Here is a 22,035-nt window from a genome sequence, read left to right on the forward strand (position 1 = left end):
ATATGAGTGGGAGGGGCCTATTTTGGCGCTTTATTGCGCAGTAAAAATTCAGTCACAGTCTTCCTATTTTTTCCTCCATGATCCAGGACGTCTCTACAGAGCCCAGGGGTCTCCAAAACTAGTTTTGAGGGAGGTAATCACTCACAGCAGACCTGTGAGACTGTGTTTTTGACTGTGATAAAAACGTTTTTATTAAATTGTTATCCGTTTTTGGGTACTAAGGGGTTAATCATCCATTTGCTGGTGGGTGCAATCCTTTGCTAACTTAATGCATTTACTGTGAAAATTTGGTTGCTATAACTAATTTGGTTCATTGTTATTTCAACTGTGACAGTTTTTTTTGTGCTTCTTAAAAGGCACAGTAACGTTTTTTATATTGCTTGTAAATTTATTTGAAAAGTATTTTCCAAGCTTGCTAGTTTCATTGCTAGTTTGTTTAAACATGTCTGACACAGAGGAATCTCTTTGTACAATATGTTTAAAGGCCAATGTGGAGCCCAATAGAAATTTGTGTACTAATTGCATTGATGCTACTTTAAATAAAAGCCAATCTGTACATGTAAAGAAAATTTCACCAGACAACGAGGGGGAAGTTATGCCGACTAACTCCCCTCACGTGTCAGTACCTTCGTCTCCCGCTCAGGAGGTGCGTGATATTGTGGCGCCAAGTACATTAGGGCGGCCCATACAAATCACTTTGCAAGACATGGCTAATGTTATGACTGAAGTATTATCTAAATTGCCAGAATTTAGGGGTAAACGCGACCACTCTGGGGTGAGAACAGAGTGCGCTGATAATAATAGAGCCATGTCTGATACTGCGTCACAATTTGCAGAACATAAGGACGGAGAGCTTCATTCTGTGGGTGACGGATCTGATCCAAGTAAACTGGACTCAGACATTTCAAATTTTAAATTTAAGCTTGAGAACCTCCGTGTATTACTAGGGGAGGTATTAGCAGCTCTGAATGATTGTAACACGGTTGCAATTCCAGAGAAAATATGTAGGCTGGATAAATATTTTGCGGTACCGACGTGTACTGACGTTTTTCCTATACCTAAAAGGCTTACAGAAATTGTTAACAAGGAGTGGGATAGACCCGGTGTGCCTTTTTCACCCCCTCCTATATTTAGAAAGATGTTTCCAATAGACGCCACCACACGGGACTTATGGCAGACGGTCCCTAAGGTGGAGGGAGCAGTTTCTACTCTGGCTAAGCGCACCACTATCCCGCTGGAGGATAGCTGTGCTTTTTCAGATCCAATGGATAAAAAGTTAAGAGGGTTACCTTAAGAAAATGTTTGTTCAACAAGGTTTTATATTACAACCCTTGCATGCATTGCGCCTGTCACGGCTGCGGCGGCATTCTGGTTTGAGTCTCTGGAAGAGACCATTAGCTCAGCTCCATTGGATGAGATTATAGACAAGCTTAGAGTCCTTAAGCTAGCTAATTCATTTATTTCTGATGCCGTAGTACACTTAACTAAACTTACGGCTAAGAACTCCGGATTCGCCATTCAAGCGCGCAGAGCACTGTGGCTTAAATCCTGGTCAGCCGATGTGACTTCTAAATCTAAATTGCTTAACATACCTTTCAAAGGGCAGACATTATTTGGGCCCGGTTTGAAAGAAATTATCGCTGACATTACTGGAGGTAAGGGCCATGCCCTGCCTCAAGACAGAGCCAAACCAAGGGCTAGACAGTCTAATTTTCGTGCCTTTCGTAACTTCAAGGCAGGAGCAGCATCTACTTCCTCCGCTCCAAAACAGGAAGGAACTGTTGCTCGCTACAGACAGGGCTAAAAACCGAACCAGTCCTGGAACAAGGGCAAGCAGGCCCGAAAGTCGGCTGTTGCCCCTAAGACCGCATGAAGTGAGGGCCCCCGATCCGGAAACGGATCTAGTGGGGGGCAGACTTTCTCTCTTCGCCCAGGCTTGGGCAAGAGATGTCCAGGATCCCTGGGCGTTAGAGATCATATCTCAGGGATATCTTCTGGACTTCAAAGCTTCTCCTCCAAAAGGGAGATTTCATCTTTCAAGGTTGTCAGCAAACCAGATAAAGAAAGAGGCGTTTCTACGCTGTGTACAAGACCTTTTACTAATGGGAGTGATCCACCCAGTTCCGCGGTCGGAACACGGACAAGGGTTTTACTCAAATCTGTTTGTGGTTCCCAAAAAAGAGGGAACCTTCAGACCAATCTTGGACTTAAAAATCGTAAACAAATTCCTAAGAGTTCCATCGTTCAAAATGGAAACTATTCGGACAATCTTACCTATGATCCAAAAGGGTCAGTACATGACCACAGTGGATTTAAAGGATGCCTACCTTCACATACCGATTCACAAGGATCATTATCGGTACCTAAGGTTTGCCTTCCTAAACAGGCATTACCAGTTTGTAGCTCTTCCCTTCGGGTTAGCTACGGCTCCAAGAATCTTTACAAAGGTTCTGGGCTCTCTTCTGGCGGTACTAAGACCGCGAGGAATTTCGGTAGCTCCGTACCTAGACGACATTCTGATACAAGCGTCAAGTTTCCAGACTGCCAAGTCTCATACAGAGTTAGTTCTGGCATTTCTAAGGTCGCATGGGTGGAAGGTGAACGTAGCAAAGAGTTCTCTATTGCCACTCACAAGAGTTCCCTTCTTGGGGACTCTTATAGATTCTGTAGAAATGAAAATTTACCTAACAGAGGACAGGTTAACAAAACTTCTAAATGCTTGCCGTGTCCTCCATTCCATTCAACACCCGTCAGTGGCTCAATGCATGGAGGTAATCGGCTTAATGGTAGCGGCAATGGACATAGTACCTTTTGCACGCCTGCATCTCAGACCACTACAATTGTGCATGCTAAGTCAGTGGAATGGGGATTACTCAGATTTGTCCCCTATGCTGAATCTGGATCAAGAGACCAGAGATTCTCTTCTATGGTGGCTTTCTCGGCCACATCTGTCCAGGGGGATGCCCTTCAGCAGGCCAGATTGGACGATTGTAACAACAGACGCCAGCCTGCTAGGTTGGGGCGCTGTCTGGAATTCCCTGAAGGCTCAGGGATCATGGACTCAGGAGGAGAGACTCCTTCCAATAAACATTCTGGAATTAAGAGCAGTTCTCAATGCCCTTCTGGCTTGGCCTTAGTTAGCAACTCTGAGGTTCATCAGGTTTCAGTCGGACAACATCACGACTGTGGCTTACATCAACCATCAGGGAGGGACAAGGAGTTCCCTAGCGATGATGGAAGTCTCAAAGATAATTCGCTGGGCAGAGTCTCACTCTTGCCACCTGTCAGCGATCCACATCCCAGGCGTGGAGAACTGGGAGGCGGATTTCCTAAGTCGCCAGACTTTTCATCCGGGGGAGTGGGAACTTCATCCGGAGGTATTTGCCCAACTGCTTCGGCGTTGGGGCAAACCAGATCTGGATCTCATGGCGTCTCGCCAGAACGCCAAGCTTCCTTGTTACGGATCCAGGTCCAGGGACCCGGGAGCGGTTCTGATAGATGCTCTGACAGCACCTTGGGTCTTCAACATGGCTTATGTGTTTCCACCCTTCCCGATGCTTCCTCGATTGATTGCCAGGATCAAACAGGAGAGAGCATCGGTGATTCTAATAGCGCCTGCGTGGCCACGCAGGACCTGGTATGCAGATCTAGTGGACATGTCGTCCTGTCCACCATGGTCTCTGCCTCTGAGACAGGACCTTCTGGTTCAGGGTCCTTTCAAACATCCAAATCTAATTTCTCTGAGGCTGACTGCATGGAGATTGAATGCTTGATTCTATCAAAGCGTGGATTCTCGGAGTCAGTGATTGATACCTTAATACAGGCTAGGAAACCTGTTACCAGGAAAATTTACCATAAAATATGGCGTAAATACTTGCATTGGTGCGAATCCAAGAGTTACTCATGGAGTAAGGTTAGGATTCCTAGGATATTGTCTTTTCTACAAGAAGGTTTAGAAAAGGGTTTATCTGCTAGTTCGTTAAAGGGACAGATCTCAGCTCTGTCCATCCTTTTACACAAACGTCTGTCAGAAGTTCCAGACGTTCAGGCTTTTTGTCAGGCTTTGGCCAGGATTAAGCCTGTGTTTAAAACTGTTGCTCCGCCATGGAGCTTAAACTTAGTTCTTAACGTTTTACAGGGTGTTCCGTTTGAACCCCTTCATTCCATTGATATCAAGCTGTTATCTTGGAAAGTTCTGTTTTTAATGGCTATTTCCTCGGCTCGAAGAGTCTCTGAGTTATCGGCCTTACATTGTGATTCTCCTTATCTGATTTTTCATTCAGACAAGGTAGTTCTGCGTACTAAACCTGGGTTCTTACCTAAGGTAGTCACTAACAGGAATATCAATCAAGAGATTGTTGTTCCATCATTGTGCCCTAAACCTTCTTCAAAGAAGGAACGACTTCTGCACAATCTGGACGTTGTCCGTTCCCTGAAATTTTATTTGCAGGCAACTAAAGATTTTCGACAAACTTCTTCCCTGTTTGTCGTTTATTCTGGACAGAGGAGAGGTCAAAAGGCTTCGGCTACCTCTCTCTCCTTCTGGCTTCGTAGCATAATACGTTTAGCCTATGAGACTGCTGGACAGCAGCCTCCTGAAAGAATTACAGCTCATTCTACCAGAGCTGTGGCTTCCACTTGGGCCTTTAAAAATGAGGCCTCTGTTGAACAGATTTGCAAGGCTGCAACTTGGTCTTCACTTCACACCTTTTCAAAATTTTACAAATTTGACACTTTTGCTTCTTCGGAGGCTGTTTTTGGGAGAAAGGTTCTTCAGGCAGTGGTTCCTTCCGTGTAAAGGTCCTGCCTGTCCCTCCCGTCATCCGTGTACTTTTAGCTTTGGTATTGGTATCCCATAAGTAATGGATGACCCGTGGACTGACTACACTTAACAGGAGAAAACATAATTTATGCTTACCTGATAAATTCCTTTCTCCTGTAGTGTAGTCAGTCCACGGCCCGCCCTGTTTTTACGGCAGGTCTAAATTTTAAATTAAACTCCAGTCACCACTGCACCCTATAGTTTCTCCTTTCTCGTTTGGTTTCGGTCGAATGACTGGGTATGACGTAGAGGGGAGGAGCTATATAGCAGCTCTGCTTGGGTGATCCTCTTGCACTTCCTGTTAGGGAGGAGATATAATCCCATAAGTAATGGATGACCCGTGGACTGACTACACTACAGGAGAAAGGAATTTATCAGGTAAGCATAAATTATGTTTTTATCTATTTTAACTATGTAAGATTATACTGTTTTGAGGACAGTCTGCGCCCTCTCATTGTCAATTTATATTTACTCGCTTTTTTTCATTTGTATTAATGACAGATTCAATAAAGCTTTTAGAAAACTTAAAAAAAAAATTTAAAAAAAATAATGCAACTTTTGTTGCATTCGTTAATCTCCCTATAGCGCGCATAACTCGTAATCTAGGTGTATGTGAATAAAGTGGTAACATCCCTATTTAAGAAACCGGGAGCAAAATTATTTCTTTAGAGCAGTGATTTTTAACCTTTTTTTTGCCGTGGCACACTTTTTTACATTAAAAAATCCTGTGGCACACCACCATCCCAAAATTTAAAAAAAATTACACATTGTAGCCTAATACAGCATATATATATATATATATATATATACACATACACACAAACACACACATACTGTATGTATTGTGCTGTTATGCCATGCCTCCTACAAACTACCCCTGCACTGGGAGTAAAAAACAAGCAAAGTTTAAAAAATATGTCACACTGTTGTCAGTCTGCCGTGGCACACCTGAGGATCTCTCACGGCACACTTCTTTTCTTTGGATTTGCTGCATGCGACCAAGGCTCCAGTGGGGTCTCAAACGTTATGCTTACTTGGCATTAAATTGGTGATTCATCATAGCTCTGGTGTTGGTTGTTATTGGTGTGGGATACTACGGATCAACACCGGGTCCTGTCCTACTTCAGTGTAAATATATATATATATATATATACACACACACACATATATACATACACAGAATCTCGCAAAAGTGAGTACACCCCTCACATTTTTGTAAATATTTTATTATATCTTTTCATGTAACAACACTGAAGAAATGACACTTTGCTACAATGTAAAATATTGAGTGTACAGCCTGTATAACAGTATACATTTGCTGTTCCCTCAAAATAACTCAATATAACCATTCAGTGTTGTTTGTACATGGGGAAACAATAGCAGACACTGAGGGACGATACATTTTCGTACAGGGTCAGCTTCAGGGTGTGGATGTAGTCCTATGTAACGTCTATGCCCCAAACGAAAAACAGAACACCTTTTTCAAACAAATTTCACATTTATTAACTACCTGGTCTAAAATGTGTATTATTCTGGCAGGAGACTTTAACCTAGACTTTCAAAATCTAGTTTATAGGACCTCCAGTGAACTCTCCAAGAAACACAGGAGACTTAGGTCTATGGCCAAAACTATTCTAGACTCTCTGAATCCACACTCCCTTGTTGACACTTGGAAAACCCAGATTGGCATAACCACAGACACTACATACTATTCTGCAGCTCACAAGTCATACTCCAAGCTAGATTATATTTTTAGCAGTCAGATACTGCAACCGGTCCTTAGGTCCACTAGCATTCACACATGCGTTTGGTCAGACCATTCTATAACTCAAGTACAACTGGGAGAATTGAGGGGTGTAAATAGAATGTGAGCCTGTAATTATGAACCTGCTTGCTTAAAAAATCCCCAAACTAAAAATAACCTAATTAGGGCGTTAGGAGAATATTGGAATATAAACTTGGATTCAACATCTAATCCCATAACAGTCTGGGCGGCACATAAATCAGTAGTCCAGGGATTACTCATTAAGGGAAAAACTATATATATATATATATATATATCAAGAAAATTAAGGCGCATCTGTCACAGTTGTACACCGAGATAGAGGAACTAGAACGCTCCCACAAATTGACTCTTTCTGCAGCTACCCTTCACACATTGCAACTTAAAAGACAGACCATAGCAAAATATTTGAACGAGCATTCCATCAGGGCGGCGCATAGATTAAAAACAAATTACTTTTTGTATGCAAACAAGCCCGATAAATATTTGGCAAAAAAAATTAGAGATGCACAACAGGCCTCTTCAATAGCACTTTTGCAAAACAAATTGGGCTTCCTCACTTCCCACCAGCAAGAGATTGTAGACATGTTTGCAGATTATTATGGGAATCTGTATGACGGCAAAAAGATAACCTATGACGACAATACACAACAATTACAGAATGACTTTCTAGACTTTACGCGACTGGACGAAATTTCGGAGAGTGACCGGGATTCACTAAATGCCAAGATCTCCCAAGCAGAAATTTTGGCAGTTCTTAAAGATCTCAAACCAGGGAAGGCACCAGGACCAGATGGGTTCTCTAGTGAGTACTATAAATTGTTTTAATCGGTTTTAATTCCCCACCTAGTCAGTTTTGCAAACCATATTATGGAGGGCCATGAAATTCCAACAGAACTACTCCAAGCTAAAATAGTTGTCTTACCTAAGCCAGGGAAGAACCCAAAGTATTGCTCCAACTATAGACCTATTTCCCTTATTAACCAAGATATTAAAATTGTGACAAAGGTGATGGCCAACAGACTCAAACGAATAATCGCGACAATGGTTCACACAGACCAAGTAGGTTTCATTACGGGTAGGGAAGCTCCTGACAATGTAAGGAGAATGACAGTAATAATGGACCATTTGACTGATAGGGGAGTGCCTTCTCTGCTCCTATCATTGGACGCGGAGAAGGCATTCGACAGAGTGGACTGGCAGTATATGTGGACGGTGCTTGAGATGAGAGGAATTCATGGCCCTTTTCTCGCAGCGCTTAAGAATGTTTACTCCACCCCTACCGCACGTATAAGAGCAATTGGGCATCATTCCACACCCATTAAGATTCTGAACGGAACCAGACAGGGATGTCCCTTATCACCACTCCTGTTTGCGCTGTGTATAGAGCCACTTACAGCCTCAATCCGAAATAACCCAGACATATCGGGATTACAGATTGGGAAATTCAACCATAAGATAACTCTGTTCGCAGATGACATTCTATTGAAAATAACCAAACCACTACTGACGCTTCCAAATTTGTACAAAACTATACGGGAGTTTTCCTCTGTCTCTGGGCATAAAATTAATTTAGACAAGCGTGAGCCCCTTCCCATTAACCTTCCAAAACACGCACTTAAACTTATTGAAACTAACTTCGAATTTAAATGGACCAAAAATAGCATTAAATATATGGGAATAAATTTGACTCCCCACTCTTCTAGTCTTTGCAAAGAAAACTACATCCCACTATTTAAGAAAATCCGCTCAGACCTTAACAGATGGCAGACATAAAAAATCTCTTTGTATGGAAGACTGACCTCCATTAAAATGAATATATTGCCGAGACTACTATATTTATTTAGAGTCTTACCAATAAAGATTAACACACAAGACCTTGACTCTATTCAATCAGCCTTACACTGATTTCTTAGAGACAGGAAACAGGCTAGGATTCCAGCTAGGGTTCTTGCGCGACACGGACAGTTGGGGGGGTGGGTTTGCCTAATTTACAAGACTATTATCGGGCGTCTAGACTAGCTCAGATCTCCATATGTGGTAGGAGAGATGACAATATCCTCTGGCCGACCCTAGAATCTGAATTGGGGAAGCTCAGCTCCCCTGAAGATATCATATGGGGTCCGGGGTTGGGGGGGTGGAAACCACACTTATTGCTCCAATTACCAGATTGTCAATATGGGAGTAGAAATCGGCACTTGGGACTTCAAATATCTTCCCTGTAAACTCGTTGAAAAAAAACCTAAAATAGCTGATAAACCCTGACCATAGACCAATCATAAGTAAATGGGAAAATAAGGGATCTTGTTAACAATGGAACCCCTATTTCTTATGCACAGTTGAGCCAAAAAATAGAACCGTTACCATTGCAGTGGTTTCTGTACCTGCAAATAGCATCTGTGATTCGCGCTTACATTGCCAACAGAACTATACAACCTACTACAAATCTAGAAAGACTAAGTTGCACCCCTATTAGATCCAAACACGCAATCTCACAAATATATATTGACTTGCAAACAGCTAAAATTAAATCTAAATCAGCTCTAATACTCAGATGGGAGACTGATCTGGGGGTGGAGAAAGACCAAGAAGATTGGGATAGATTGTTTTATGACTCGTGCAAAAACTTATTAAGTGCGGTTCTTAGGGAAAATATTATCAAGACCTCTTTTAGGTGGTACCTAACTCCCATTCAAACAGCACATTCCGTTAGAAACTGAACTAGACTCTGCTATAGGGGTTGTGAGGAGGTGGGTACCTACCTTCACATGTGGTGGGAATGCCCGAGGGTTAATGCTATTTGGAAAAACCTATCTAGACTCTTAAGTGATCTGTTGGATGAGACCATACACCTAGAAATATCACAAGCTCTCTTACATGACAATCTACCTGCTTTCAATAAATATATCAATGCCTTCATTAGAATACTATGCACCATAACCAGAACTAGCATAGCAAGGTACTGGAAGACGGGAGTGCCTTCATGGGTGGAAATATTGTCCAAACTCAAACAAACGTATTGTATGTATGTATCAGCCGCTCAGGTACAAAATACTTCAGATTCCTTTCAGAAAATATGGTATTACTGGATGCTAGGAAAGGAAGGTGAGGGTATTAATCATAGATAAATTGGGAAGGAGGAGATGGGGGAGTGAATCCATTTGGGGTACATAACGTTGTGGGACCAAGGAAACAAGGTCCTATGGGGTATAGGAAGGAGCAGTGGAAGTACATAACTTTGGGAGAATAGAGAAGACCGTGATGTGGTGGCAATTATAGGCTTACTAATAGTCAAATGTAACTTATATGTAACGACTTGTTTATATTTTAGTTTTTTTTTGTTGTTTTAGGTTTGTTTTCATTAATATAATTGGTCAATAATATAGAATTGGGGAGTTCTTCTTTTTCCTTCCCAAGCTTTACCAGTCGATCACCTGTCCCTTATTAAACTGCTAGATGGTCTTCAAGGAGAATACAGTGCTACAGGGGCATTATAGCCATACTAACACTTGTAATGATACAGAAGAAGGAGCCTGGTGAAAGATAAGGACGTATGCCCTATAATTAGCAGTAGCTACTTGTCAGCACTACAACGATTTACTGAACTTTTACTATGACCATGTTCTATTACAGTTTCTTGTTTGTAAGTGCCAGATGACATGTTAATGGCCTATTATGACCAATTTGTTTTTTACTGTAATTTTCAAATGCTTAATAAAAAGATTTAATCTAAAATAACTCAATATACAGCCATTAATGTCTAAACCGTTGGCAACAAAAGTGAGTACACCCCTAAGTGGAAATGTCCAAATTGGGCCCAAAGTGTCAATATTTTGTGTGGCCGCCATTATTTTCCAGCACTACCTTAACCCTCTTGGGCATGGAGTTCACAAGAGCTTCACAGGTTGCCACTGGAGTCTTCTTCCACTCCTCCAGGACGACATCACAGAGCTGATGGATGTTAAAGACTTTGCGCTCCCCCACATTCCGCTTGAGAGTGCTCCACAGATGCTCCAATAGGGTTTAGGTCTGGAGACATGCTTGGCCAGTCCATCACCTTTACCCTCAGCTTCTTTAGCATGGCAATGGTCATTTTGGAGGTGTGTTTGGGGTCGTTATGTTGGAATGTTACTGCCCTGTGACCCAGTCTCCGAAGGGAGGGGATCATGCTTTGCTTCAGTATGTTACAGTACATGTTAGCATTAATGGTTCCCTCAATGAACTGTAGCTCCCCAGTGCCGGCAGCACTCATGCAGGCCCAGACCATGAAACTCCCACCACCATCCTTTACTGAAGGCAAGACAAACTTGTCTTTGTTCGCCTCACCTGGTTGCCGCCACACATGCTTGACACCATCTGAATCAAATAAATTTATCTGGGGCTGCTTTGCATCCTTTGGCACTGGAAACTTGCAGTGTGTGGAAGGCAAGATGGATTCATTGAAGTATCAGCTTGGGTGTCTTTGGACCTTCCAACAGGACATTGATCCCAAGCATACCTCAAATTCGAACAAGGCTTGGTTGCAGAAGAAGTCCTGGAAGATTCTACAGTGGCCATCACAGTTGCCTGACTTGAACCACAGAGAAAATCTCTGGTGGTATTTGAAGAAAGCAGTTGCAGCACGCAAACCCAAGAATATAACTGAACTGGAGTCCATTGCTCATGAGAAATGGGCTAAGACTAAGATTCCTCAGGAACGCTGCCAGAATATGGTGTCTGACTATGCATCTCGTTTGCAGCAGGTCATAACAGCAAAAGGATGCTCTACTAAGTACTAAAGGGTTGAATAATTTTGAGACTGCCTAATTCATTAAAAGTTGCATTTTCAGTTGAATTTGGGGAAGCATTCACTGTGTTTAGCTATTTCAATTACTTTTGTTTGATTTGTTCATTGCAAACAGCTGAAAGTCTGTAAATTTTGACCATAAGCCTGATTTGCAAAGGGGGTTGAATAATTTTGATTACAACTGTATATATAAGTCTATACATGTGTACATATGTATTTAGAAATAAAGTCAAAGAAGCAAAAGTTCCTGACGGAGGTGTGCTCAGGGTGGTGAAGATGGAGGTCTGTCCAGATAATCCAATAGGGAGGCCGCTCTTCTATAGCGTGTGTCCACGATGAAAGAATCTGTAGTAGGGAAAAGGAAGGCGGCAATAGGGTGATAACGCTAAAACCCTGAGAAACAAGTAGAGAAGGAAGAGACCAATACTCACAAACCAGGCGGCACTAAGACGTGCCTAGCAACGCAGACCGGGACCTCAACGTCGCCCGGAAGACAGACAAAGGCAGCAGCTGATCCTCGAGCCAGGCCGGGTTCCGTAAGGCCAATCAGGATCTCTGGATACTGACACACCTTCCTCCTTGTGTGCCGATGATCTAAACACTGACGGAGGGGCAGGTGAATGGTGTTTAAAGCTCCAGCAGAGTAGAATAAAACAGTTTTATTAAAATGTTTTAAAAACAAAGCATCAAAGCAACGCGTTTCTCTGCCATTTTTAAAAGATTTTAATAAAACTGTTTTATTCTACTCTGCTGGAGTTTGCTCTCTCCTCTTTCCAGTAGTGGACTGTGCTATTTTTTTGGCTAAGTGGAGCTTTAAACACTGTTTACCGCCATTCACCTGCCCCTCCGTCAGTGTTCCTTCTCTACTTGTTTCTCAGGATTTTAGCGTTATCACCCTATTGGCGCCTTCCTTTTCCCTACTACATATGTATTTATATGTGTATATATGTATGTACAGACATATATAAACATATAAACACATATATATATATTAGACATATATATTAGTGCATTGGAGCCCTTTGCAGTTAAGTAAATGAAAACTTCTTAACACATATTTATATAATATTCATATTTAATAAAGATTTTAACTATGTATTTACTGTAAATATTTCACATTCCAGTGTTCTGTACATAGGGAAATATGTTCTAAGTATTTATAAATAGATATTCCTATATATATTCATCTATATACAACCCCAATTCCGAAAAAGTTGGAACAGTATGGGAATGCAAAATAAAAAACAACAAAAAGAATTCAATTCACCCTGTACTATATTGAAAACATATCATTAACACATTATTTTATGTTTTACTTAGTAAATTTAATGTATTTTTGAAAATATATAAATATATAAATCGGATGACTGCAACACGTTCCAATAAAGTTGGGACAGGGGCAAATTATGAATAATAGCAATGTGACAAGTTGAAAAAAGAAGGTGATATAAAACAGGTGAGGCAATCGTGTAATCATAGTATATAAGGTCCTTCAAGAGCAAGGATGGGTCGAGACTCGCCAATCTGCCAAGGACAAATCGATAGTATTTTGGGCATTTCACCTTCTACAGTGCACAATATAATTAAAAGATTCAAGGAATCCGGTCAAATCTCAGTGCGTAAAGGGCAAAAACGAAAACCACTTCTGAATGCGCATAATCTCCGATCCCTTAAACATCACTGTCTCAAAAACCATCATTGGTCCGTAATGGATATCTTGACACGGACTCGGGTATACTTTGGTAAACCTTTGTGAGTCAACACCTCACACATCCACATCCACATATGCAAGTCAAGGCTTTACTATGCAAAGAAGAAGCGATACATCATCACTGTCCAGAAGCACCGCAGACTTCTCTGGGCTCGGTCTTATCTGAGATGGACAGTAGCACAGTAGAATCATGTTTGTGGTTCGATGAGTCAACATTTTAAAAGTTTTTAGAAAAAACAGTCATTGTGTTCTTCGGGCCAAAGAGGAAAAGGACCATCCAAGCTGTTATAAGCATCAGGTCCAAAAGCGTCTGTCATGGTATGTGGGTGTGTCAGTGCCCATGGCATGGATAACTTGTACAGCTGTGAGAGCACCTTTAAAGGGACAGTCTAGGCCAAAAAAAACTTTCATGAATCAGATAGAGCATGTAATTTTAAACAATTTTCCAATTTACTATAATAACCAATTTTGCTTTGTTCTCTTGGTATTCTTAGTTGAAAGCTTAACCTAGGAGGTTCATATGCTAATTTCTTAGACCTTGAAGCCCACCTCTTTCAGATTGCATTTTAACAGTTTTTCACCACTAGAGGGTGTTAGTTCACGTATTTCATATAGATAACACTGTGCTCGTGCACGAGAAGTTATCTGGGAGCAGGCACTGATTGGCTAGACTGCAAGTCTGTCAAAAGAACTGAAAAAAGGGGCAGTTTGCAGAGGCTTAGATACAAGATAATCACAGAAGTTAGAAGTATATTATTATAACTGTGTTAGTTATGCAAAACTGGGAAATGGGTAATAAAGGGATTATCTATCTTTTAAAACAATAAAAAATTCTGCTGTAGACCGTCCCTTTAATGCAGTATGATATGTATACATTTTGCAGCAACATATGCTGCGATCCAAACGTCGTCTTTCCATGAACGTCCCTGCATTTTCCAACAGGACAACACCAAATTCCATTCTGCCCGGATTACAAGCGCATGGTTGCATAAGCAGAAAGTGTGGGTACTAGCATGCAGGAATCTGTGAATGAAGAATCACAAAAAAGAGGTCGCCTCCTAGTGTGATACTGTGGTGATGAAAAGGTACAACAGGTCTTGTATTGTGGTTATACTGACAAATAGAGCAGCACCAAGTGTGCTAATTGGCGCAGGCTGGGAACTCACAGTGTCCCAGCAAAACTGATTCCAAGGCACAGGAGGTCATGTGCTGGGAATGATGATTCACGCTCAGGCTTCCATATAATTCAGAGAATAATTTTATTAAAACAAATTATATAAAAACCTGTGGGTGTTTGTGTTACCCAAGGTATATAAAAACAAATGTTTAAAAACAGATTGCAACGCGTTTCTCGACTAAACTAGCCGTTTCCTCAGGCATCTCTGATAATTTGTGTATAGTGCCCCCTAAAGTTGGACACGTCAGTGTTATCAACAGGTTCGGGTACTAGCATGGCCTGCCTGCAGCCCTGACCTGTCTCCGATTGAGAATGTGTGGCGCATTATGAAGTGCAAAATAAGGCAACGAAGGCCCCGTATAGTCGTGCAGCTGAAGACATGCATAATGGATGAAATGGGGAAAATTCTGCTTGCTAAACTTAACCAACTGATGTCTTCGATGCCCAAAAGCTTAATAAGTGTTATTAAAAGAAAAGGTGATGTTACACAATGGTAAACAGTCGACTGTGCCAACTTTTTTGGAGTGTGTTGCAGTCATCAGATTTTAAATGAGTGTATATTTGTAAAAATACATTAAATTCACAAAGTAAAATATCAGATAATGTGTTAATAATGCGTTTTCAAATTTCTTGGGGTTTTTTGCATTTTCCATATTGTCCCAACTTTTTCGGGGATTGAGGTTGTATATAGGTATAAATATATATATTTGTTTAGTAAACCATCAGCTATATGTAGAAATATTAAGTTGAGAATATTAAAGGGATACTGAACCCAAATTTGTTCTTTTGTGATTCAGATAGAGCATGCAATTTTAAGCAACTTTCTAATTTACTCCTATTATCAATTTTTCTTCGCTCTCTTGCTATTTTTATTTGAAAAAGAATGCATCTAAGCTTTTTTTTCATTCTGAACTCTGGACAGCACCTTTTTATTGGTGGATGAATTTATCCACCAATCAGCAGGAACAACCCAGGTTGTTCACCAAAAATGGGCCGGCATCTTAACTTACATTCTTGCATTTTAAATAAAGATATTGAGATAATTAAGAAAATGTAATAATAGGAGTAAATTAGGAAGTTGCTTAAAATTTCATGCTCTATCTGAATCACGGAAGAAAAAGTTTGGGTTCAGTGTCCCTTTAAGTTGAGAACTGAAAAAAATAATAACTTATTTGCACTGTCGACGTTGATTTTATATTCATCATTTGATCATGATATTGTTAAAACTTAAACTTTTATTAAAAATTATTTGTAAAAAGAATATAAAAGAGTAAAAAGTTTTAAAAACACAATCATGGGTTTAATAGTATGGTCTTAGCAGGGGTAAAATGTACATATGGTAATCATATATTGAGTCCTGGTATATTGATTAGTGATAAAAAAAAATTCCTAAAGGCAATACAAATAATTTTACAAATATAAGTTCAATATACTATATATGGTTATATAAGATATGGGGACTCATGCAGTTAAATACTTTCTGGACATGGATGGCACCGAATCTAAAGAACATAATTTGTTCATTTTGGAGTTACTTCAATTTGACCTAAATCACAATTATTTTGCATTCAACGAACAATATTTTTCACTGATCAGAGTAATGGCAATGGGCACATCATGTGCTCCTACCTATGCTAATTCGTTTCTTGGTTGGTGGGAATAGGAACTTGTCTATTCAGATGATAATGCTCAATATTGTGACCATATTCCACTTTGGATTCGCTACATCAATGATATTTTGTATATCTGGGAAGGTCTAGAAATGGAACTAAAATCATTCCTGAATAAGTTAAATTCCAATCAACTTAATATTACATTAACATTCGATATCAGTCAATCAGAAGTAAATTTCCTGGACTTAAAGATCCATAAAGACGAAATGGGTCAGTTGGAAACAGATTTATATCAAAAAAGTATAGCTACAAATTCAATTTTACATCACTCTAGGGCACACGCAGTTAGTACACTGAGATCTCTCCCAATTGGTGAATTCTTACGAGTGAGACGTAACTGTTCATCCATGGACAAGTTTAACATCTGAGCTTCTGAATTGGAATTAAGACTCAGCAAGTACAGAGCATTACAAACACCCAGAACACAATTTTTACAAACAAAATTGAATAAGTGTAGAGGGGGGCGGAGCTAACCGCTTAAGGAACAGGACGCATCTCTGAAGAGCTCCCGACTCCAACTTGAAAAAAGGGGGTTTATATACATGCAAATCCCTGTTATGTGCTAAAACTGGACCCCTGATACATCTAGGGATGCTCTGAGTGAACTTAAAGCAGGCTTTGTGTGAGATCTGTACAGATACAGTATGGCACAATCTGGATAACCTATCTACAGATTCTGGTAGTGACCGTGGACATACTACGCAGCATGGCGACTGCATGATTGCACACGCTGCTCAGAATGCGAGCGGCCATTTTGTCCTCTTTCCGCCAGCAAATGGTTCAATTTACAGCGGCGATGAGGGGCTTCACAGTTTAACGAGCAGCGCTGCAAAAAAAGAGAAAACTCCTTCTGTTGGAGATCGAGTGGTCCCGACAAGGGAAGCTGTTGACACCGCTGATGACACAGAGGTAAAGCGGCAGTGTGGATCATGGGCATCGAACTCCCTACCTTGCGGGGCACGGTGCGAGGCGGAACAGGCAGCCGAGGTGTTGGCCCAACAAGTGTGGACCGGGAAATATCTCCCCGAAATGCTAGAGCATCAAACAGATGTGCAGGTCGAGGTGTGGGAGGCACCAGCTTACAGATATAGCAAGATAAGGTTGGCTGCGATGATGTACATCTTCAGCGCAGTAACTGATAAAGACTTAGGGATCCCCTTTTCGCAACCACAACATTTCAACAACTTGGCGATCCTTAGCTATGGATACTTGAGCTCCGATTACTGGAGCCCCTTGTTACTACCCAGCTTTGCCCTCATGCTCAGAATCTCACTCAATGGCTCTGAAGTGCCGGGGACAATAATCCAACAAGTGGAACGGACATTAAGCAAATCAGGAGTAGGTTAGAGCATATATGTTTATCCTAGTACCATGTAGCTTCCCGCCAGAACAGCCATTATCTTACACTGTATATAATGATTCTACTAGTCAGATTTTATGTGTTCTCACTACTAAAGGCCACAAACGATGTTTAGACTCAGGATTAATGTTTAACACTTATGTGCAGGATATCCACCCACAAGAAGATTTAGACTTGTTAGTTTCATAAGTTGTTAATGTTTAAATATGTTATACACATGCCCTCTACTAGCCAATTTACAAGGGGATAATTCCGGACCCATAGTTTGAGCACTATTATCTATCTAGGTCATTACTTATACACTATACCACATGGCGATTTTTAGACTATTACTAGTCACTGAATACTAAGATTCCAGATATAGCGGGTCAGTTACAATGGTCTCCTGCAACTTAAAATATTCTTTTGCCTATTATCTAAATTGTACCATATCATAAGTCCCCATATAGATCTTTATATGCAATAGAAATAGTGAGATGGCATTATTTGAGATGTCTTGTTCATGTTGGTGGCAGTGTATACCAAGGTTAGTCTTCACATATTTTTTCCTATACTACTCCAGTCTCAATAGACCCTGAACAGTAACCTATCAGCATATTGCCATTATATACACAATCCTATAGTTCTCCCTACTTAGATCTAATTGTGTTCTACATCACCTCCAAATCAGCTAGCTCAAACTAGTAATCTACACTTAATTACTGCTCACATGCTATAGCATTGTTTGACATGGGGACTGGTGTGCTGCCTACGGCCGGGGCGGCATATCTTAACCCTTGTGCTTATTCAAGTTAAAATCAGCTTTGGAACACCTATACCCCAACATAATATATAAAAATGTACTGCTTTCTTTGAGATGTATATAGGTGCGGATTTCTTGATGCTTACTGTATGCGTATATATTTTCCTAGAGCAAAATGGATAGTCTTTAATTGTTTATACCTGAGCACCCACCAGTTAAGTCACTGAGTTTAGTTGTGAATTCTATTTCTTCGCAGTCCTACTTAAATAGTCTTAAACTAATTGTTGGTTGGCCCTGTTCCCCCCCCCCCCCAAGGGCTTTCCCTTAGTAGATGTTTAGTAACTAAACTTAGGAACGCAGATTCCCTTTAATCACCCTGCCATCTAACAAATGGCTACCATATTATAGCGGCTAGTAATATTACTATCTCTATATTATGTTTTACTCTTCTCCTTTTTTTTAACATGCATTTTCTAGTGGTTAGAGATCTGAATTGGGTCTCTTTAGTTCAAGGAGCGTGCTATATATAAGAGCTAAAATTGTTGCCCTATAGGTTATATACTTGATGGTTTTACATGCATATGGATAAATATAGACCCAAGGGCCTTATAGTGGCCCTATATGTTAATTTATAGGCTTTATTAACCACAAAGGTAGAATTTCAATGCTAGCATGTTCTCTAACTCTAGGCTTCCAACTGTATGTTTTTATCTATGCTTTATAATATGTAAATATTACGTGGTTTATGTATAGTACTGCATATCACTGTTGTTTGCCCTTACGGGTTGAGGGCCTATGTAACTGTTTATCTTGTACTGATTTATATATTACCTCAATAAAAATCATCTAAAAAAAAAAATTGAATAAGTGTATTCTTTTTTCAGTTCTCAACTGAATTTGATTTCTAATGATTTAAATTAAGTAACCACTGATATAATACATGCTGCCTGGCACAGTGTGTGAATAAGAGTCCACAGGGCATGAGGATCATATGTGCATATGCCACTGAAACAATCATATGCTGACCTGCTCCTTGCATCTTCGACTATCACCTCTTGCCATGCTAGACTGCAGGAATTCTGTTGTGCAGCACCTACCCTCTGGAACACTCTCCCTCGTCCTGTCTGGAAGACTTTTTTATTCAGAGAAGCGTACCACCAAACTCAATAATAAATTAATTTCACTTACCTAACATTTCCCTCATCTAACTCTGCATTAACATATTTCTCAATCTTGCAGTCCTCACCTCCTGTTTCTCAACCTCCTACCCTTCTAGATTGTAAGTTCCCACGGGAATAGGGCCATTAATTCCTCCTGTATGTTTTTTTTAAATTTTGTCTTGTCTCTTACAAGCTTTATAAAATACAACATTGAAATAAATACATCCTGTAACATTTGGATATTGATTTCAAACCTTGTATGTTTTCTATTCCTTCCAAGCAATTAATTTATTTGACAAGCATTTGGGAACTTTGGCAATTAGAAATGTAAATTTGCATATCTAAATTATCCTGAATATATGGCTAAAATTTGTATATTACATTCTAGACAATATTAGGAATAAAGACAAAAAAATATACATATTTAGCCAAACCAAAAAACAACAATGTGCAGTCACTCTTTAGAGTCATAGGAAGTAATCTCACAGGCCTTTTCTGACCTCCCCAACCACAATTATTACAGTGGGATTTGCAGTACTGTCATATACTCAATGTCTGGCACAAATAATGTGGCAGCTTTAAAAGGAAGGACTATTGTATCTGCAAGGGAGATTTAGGCTCCTTTTAGCTGTACCCCAACGACAAAGCTTCTCTATTCTAGTGATTTCCTAAATGTCAATCACATAATCCAAACCACCACAGAGAACCTCTCATATTGACATTCATCTTAAGTAAATGTCTGAAAACCAGAATTTACCGATTTCAATCAACCCTCTATCATGAGTTTCTCAAAAAGACATATTATTTATATCAGAAATGTATATATATATATATATATATATATATATATATATATATATATATATATATATATATATATATATATATATATAGACACACAATACTGTTATAACTAAATATAAAAACAAACTGAATTTTTTAGGCAGGTAAGACTCAGAAATTAACGTAGCTGATTGACGCTGATCTGGAATGCTTAATTGGCAGAAAAAAAGATAGCACTCAGTGTGTTGCAAATGGGGAAATACTGTAGGTATGGAATGCAGAGGACATATAAAAATATATGGAGTGCCTACTTCTTTGACTGAAAAACAATTATTTAAGCAAGGAATTAGTTACACAGGAAACAGAAAAAGAAAAATGAATTGGTTTAGCAACTGCATACTCTCTTTCACTGAAACTTTATATTATAAATTAACTTGGACACTAATATTAGTGTGTAATACACATGTTCTATGGTCTGTGTGTACTTTTGGTTATAAATGACTGTGCTACGATTTAAGGACATTAAACATATCACTAAGAGGTGATGAATATCTTACATGTATACAGTAATACATTATCAACTCTACAATAAGCAGAATATTGCATAATTAGTCTGTAGGTTATTAAATCTTACACTATAATAGTGGGTAATGTTCAGTGATGTAGTACCCTTAAATATTATTATTGTTTATCATAAACAAAAATGTAAACAAATGTATTGGCTTTTTCATCCAATATCAAAATACATGAAAATAGGTATTATATTGTAGTCGGTGTTTATACACACTTGGCATGAATTAGCCAGTACATGTACAGTATTTGTTTTTTTATTTATCCAGAAACACTGAAATATTAATCTTTCATTTCAGTTTAGTTTACTTTTTGGTGATTAGTTTGGTTCATGAAGGTACTGACATAGATATATGTTATTAGAGGGCTATATACATTAACATATAAAGTGAGCCCCTGGCTGGCACTTGGTGTACCTGGGTGTGTGAGGGAGCACAGGGCAGGGAGATGTTTTTCAGAGAGTCTCACTTACCTATGCAGAGCTGGATCACATAGGCGTAGTAAGACCAGCAAACGATGATGGAGATAAATAACACGGGGATCCAATACAGACATCTTCTGCATCTCCGTTTGACGCTGCTACGACCAGACGGCGCCATGTTCAGTAGGGGCTCACTTCATGGGTACATTGAGGTCAGGTCTTTCCTCTCCCTGCCCGCAGTCTGGGCAATGCAGATGGCAGTGTTGATAAGGAGAAACCGTAAGAGCCCAGGAGTGCTGTTCGGAGAGAGCTACACAATGTGTGTGTGTCTGTGAGCAGGCTCCTCCCCTGCACCGCCCCTCACAGGCAGGAGTAGCACTGGATGCCCAGGCTGCAGCAGCTCCTAATAACACTGCCAGGCTACTCTACACTGGCTGCATTTTATCAATTAACTTGGCACTGTAAGTGGAAACGACCTCTCAGCAACGCCACACCAAATGTGAAATAATTACAAATATACAAATCTGTATCATGGTTAAAACCTAAACACGTACAAACACTGATTCACACGAAGTAACTATATTGCTTGAGATCATATTTTGGTAGAACTGCAGAAGAGATAGGGGACATCAAAAGAAAATATCAACAAAACATACACACAAATAGGCAAACAAAAACAACACATACTACCTGAAAGTGACCATTGGGCCAAAACTGAAATTCACACCAATGCTTTTCAATTTTGAATTTAAGATTATTCTTGCAGTACACTTGTATTAGCACAAATGCTTCTTGTAAAAGCTATTACTGTTTTTAGTGAGCGGTTTTGAGGCGTGTGTGCCTGTGAACCATATACAAAATATCTAAATATGCTTCATGCACTTGCATTTTAAACACTGTGCTGTTGCCAGTACAACAGTCACTGCCAGCTCTCTGAGCAGATGCAAGATTTAAAATGCGGGTGCATGGAGTATATCTAGATATGCTTCACGTGCACATGCACATTAAAAGCTCTCACTGAAAACAGTGATAATTATTAATATACAG

At 39.9% G+C, this 22,035-nt stretch overlaps 1 protein-coding gene across 4 annotated transcripts in view; it reads right to left on the bottom strand.

Moving 5' to 3' along the window:
- Window positions 1-21,306, bottom strand: part of ZDHHC2 (zinc finger DHHC-type palmitoyltransferase 2) — a 479,179-nt gene extending 457,873 nt beyond the window's left edge. For all 4 annotated transcript variants that reach the window (XR_008400731.1, XM_053703926.1, XM_053703923.1 and 1 more), the window contains exon 1: window positions 21,040-21,306. Coding sequence is in view for 3 of the 4 variants with exons in the window: in XM_053703926.1 (XP_053559901.1) it covers window positions 21,040-21,166 (127 nt within the window). In the remaining variant the exon portion in view is untranslated. The remainder of the gene's footprint in view (window positions 1-21,039) is intronic.
- Window positions 21,307-22,035: the final 729 nt, after the last annotated feature.

Source organism: Bombina bombina, chromosome 2 (genome assembly GCF_027579735.1).
Source record: "Bombina bombina isolate aBomBom1 chromosome 2, aBomBom1.pri, whole genome shotgun sequence".
Lineage (NCBI taxonomy): Eukaryota > Metazoa > Chordata > Amphibia > Anura > Bombinatoridae > Bombina > Bombina bombina.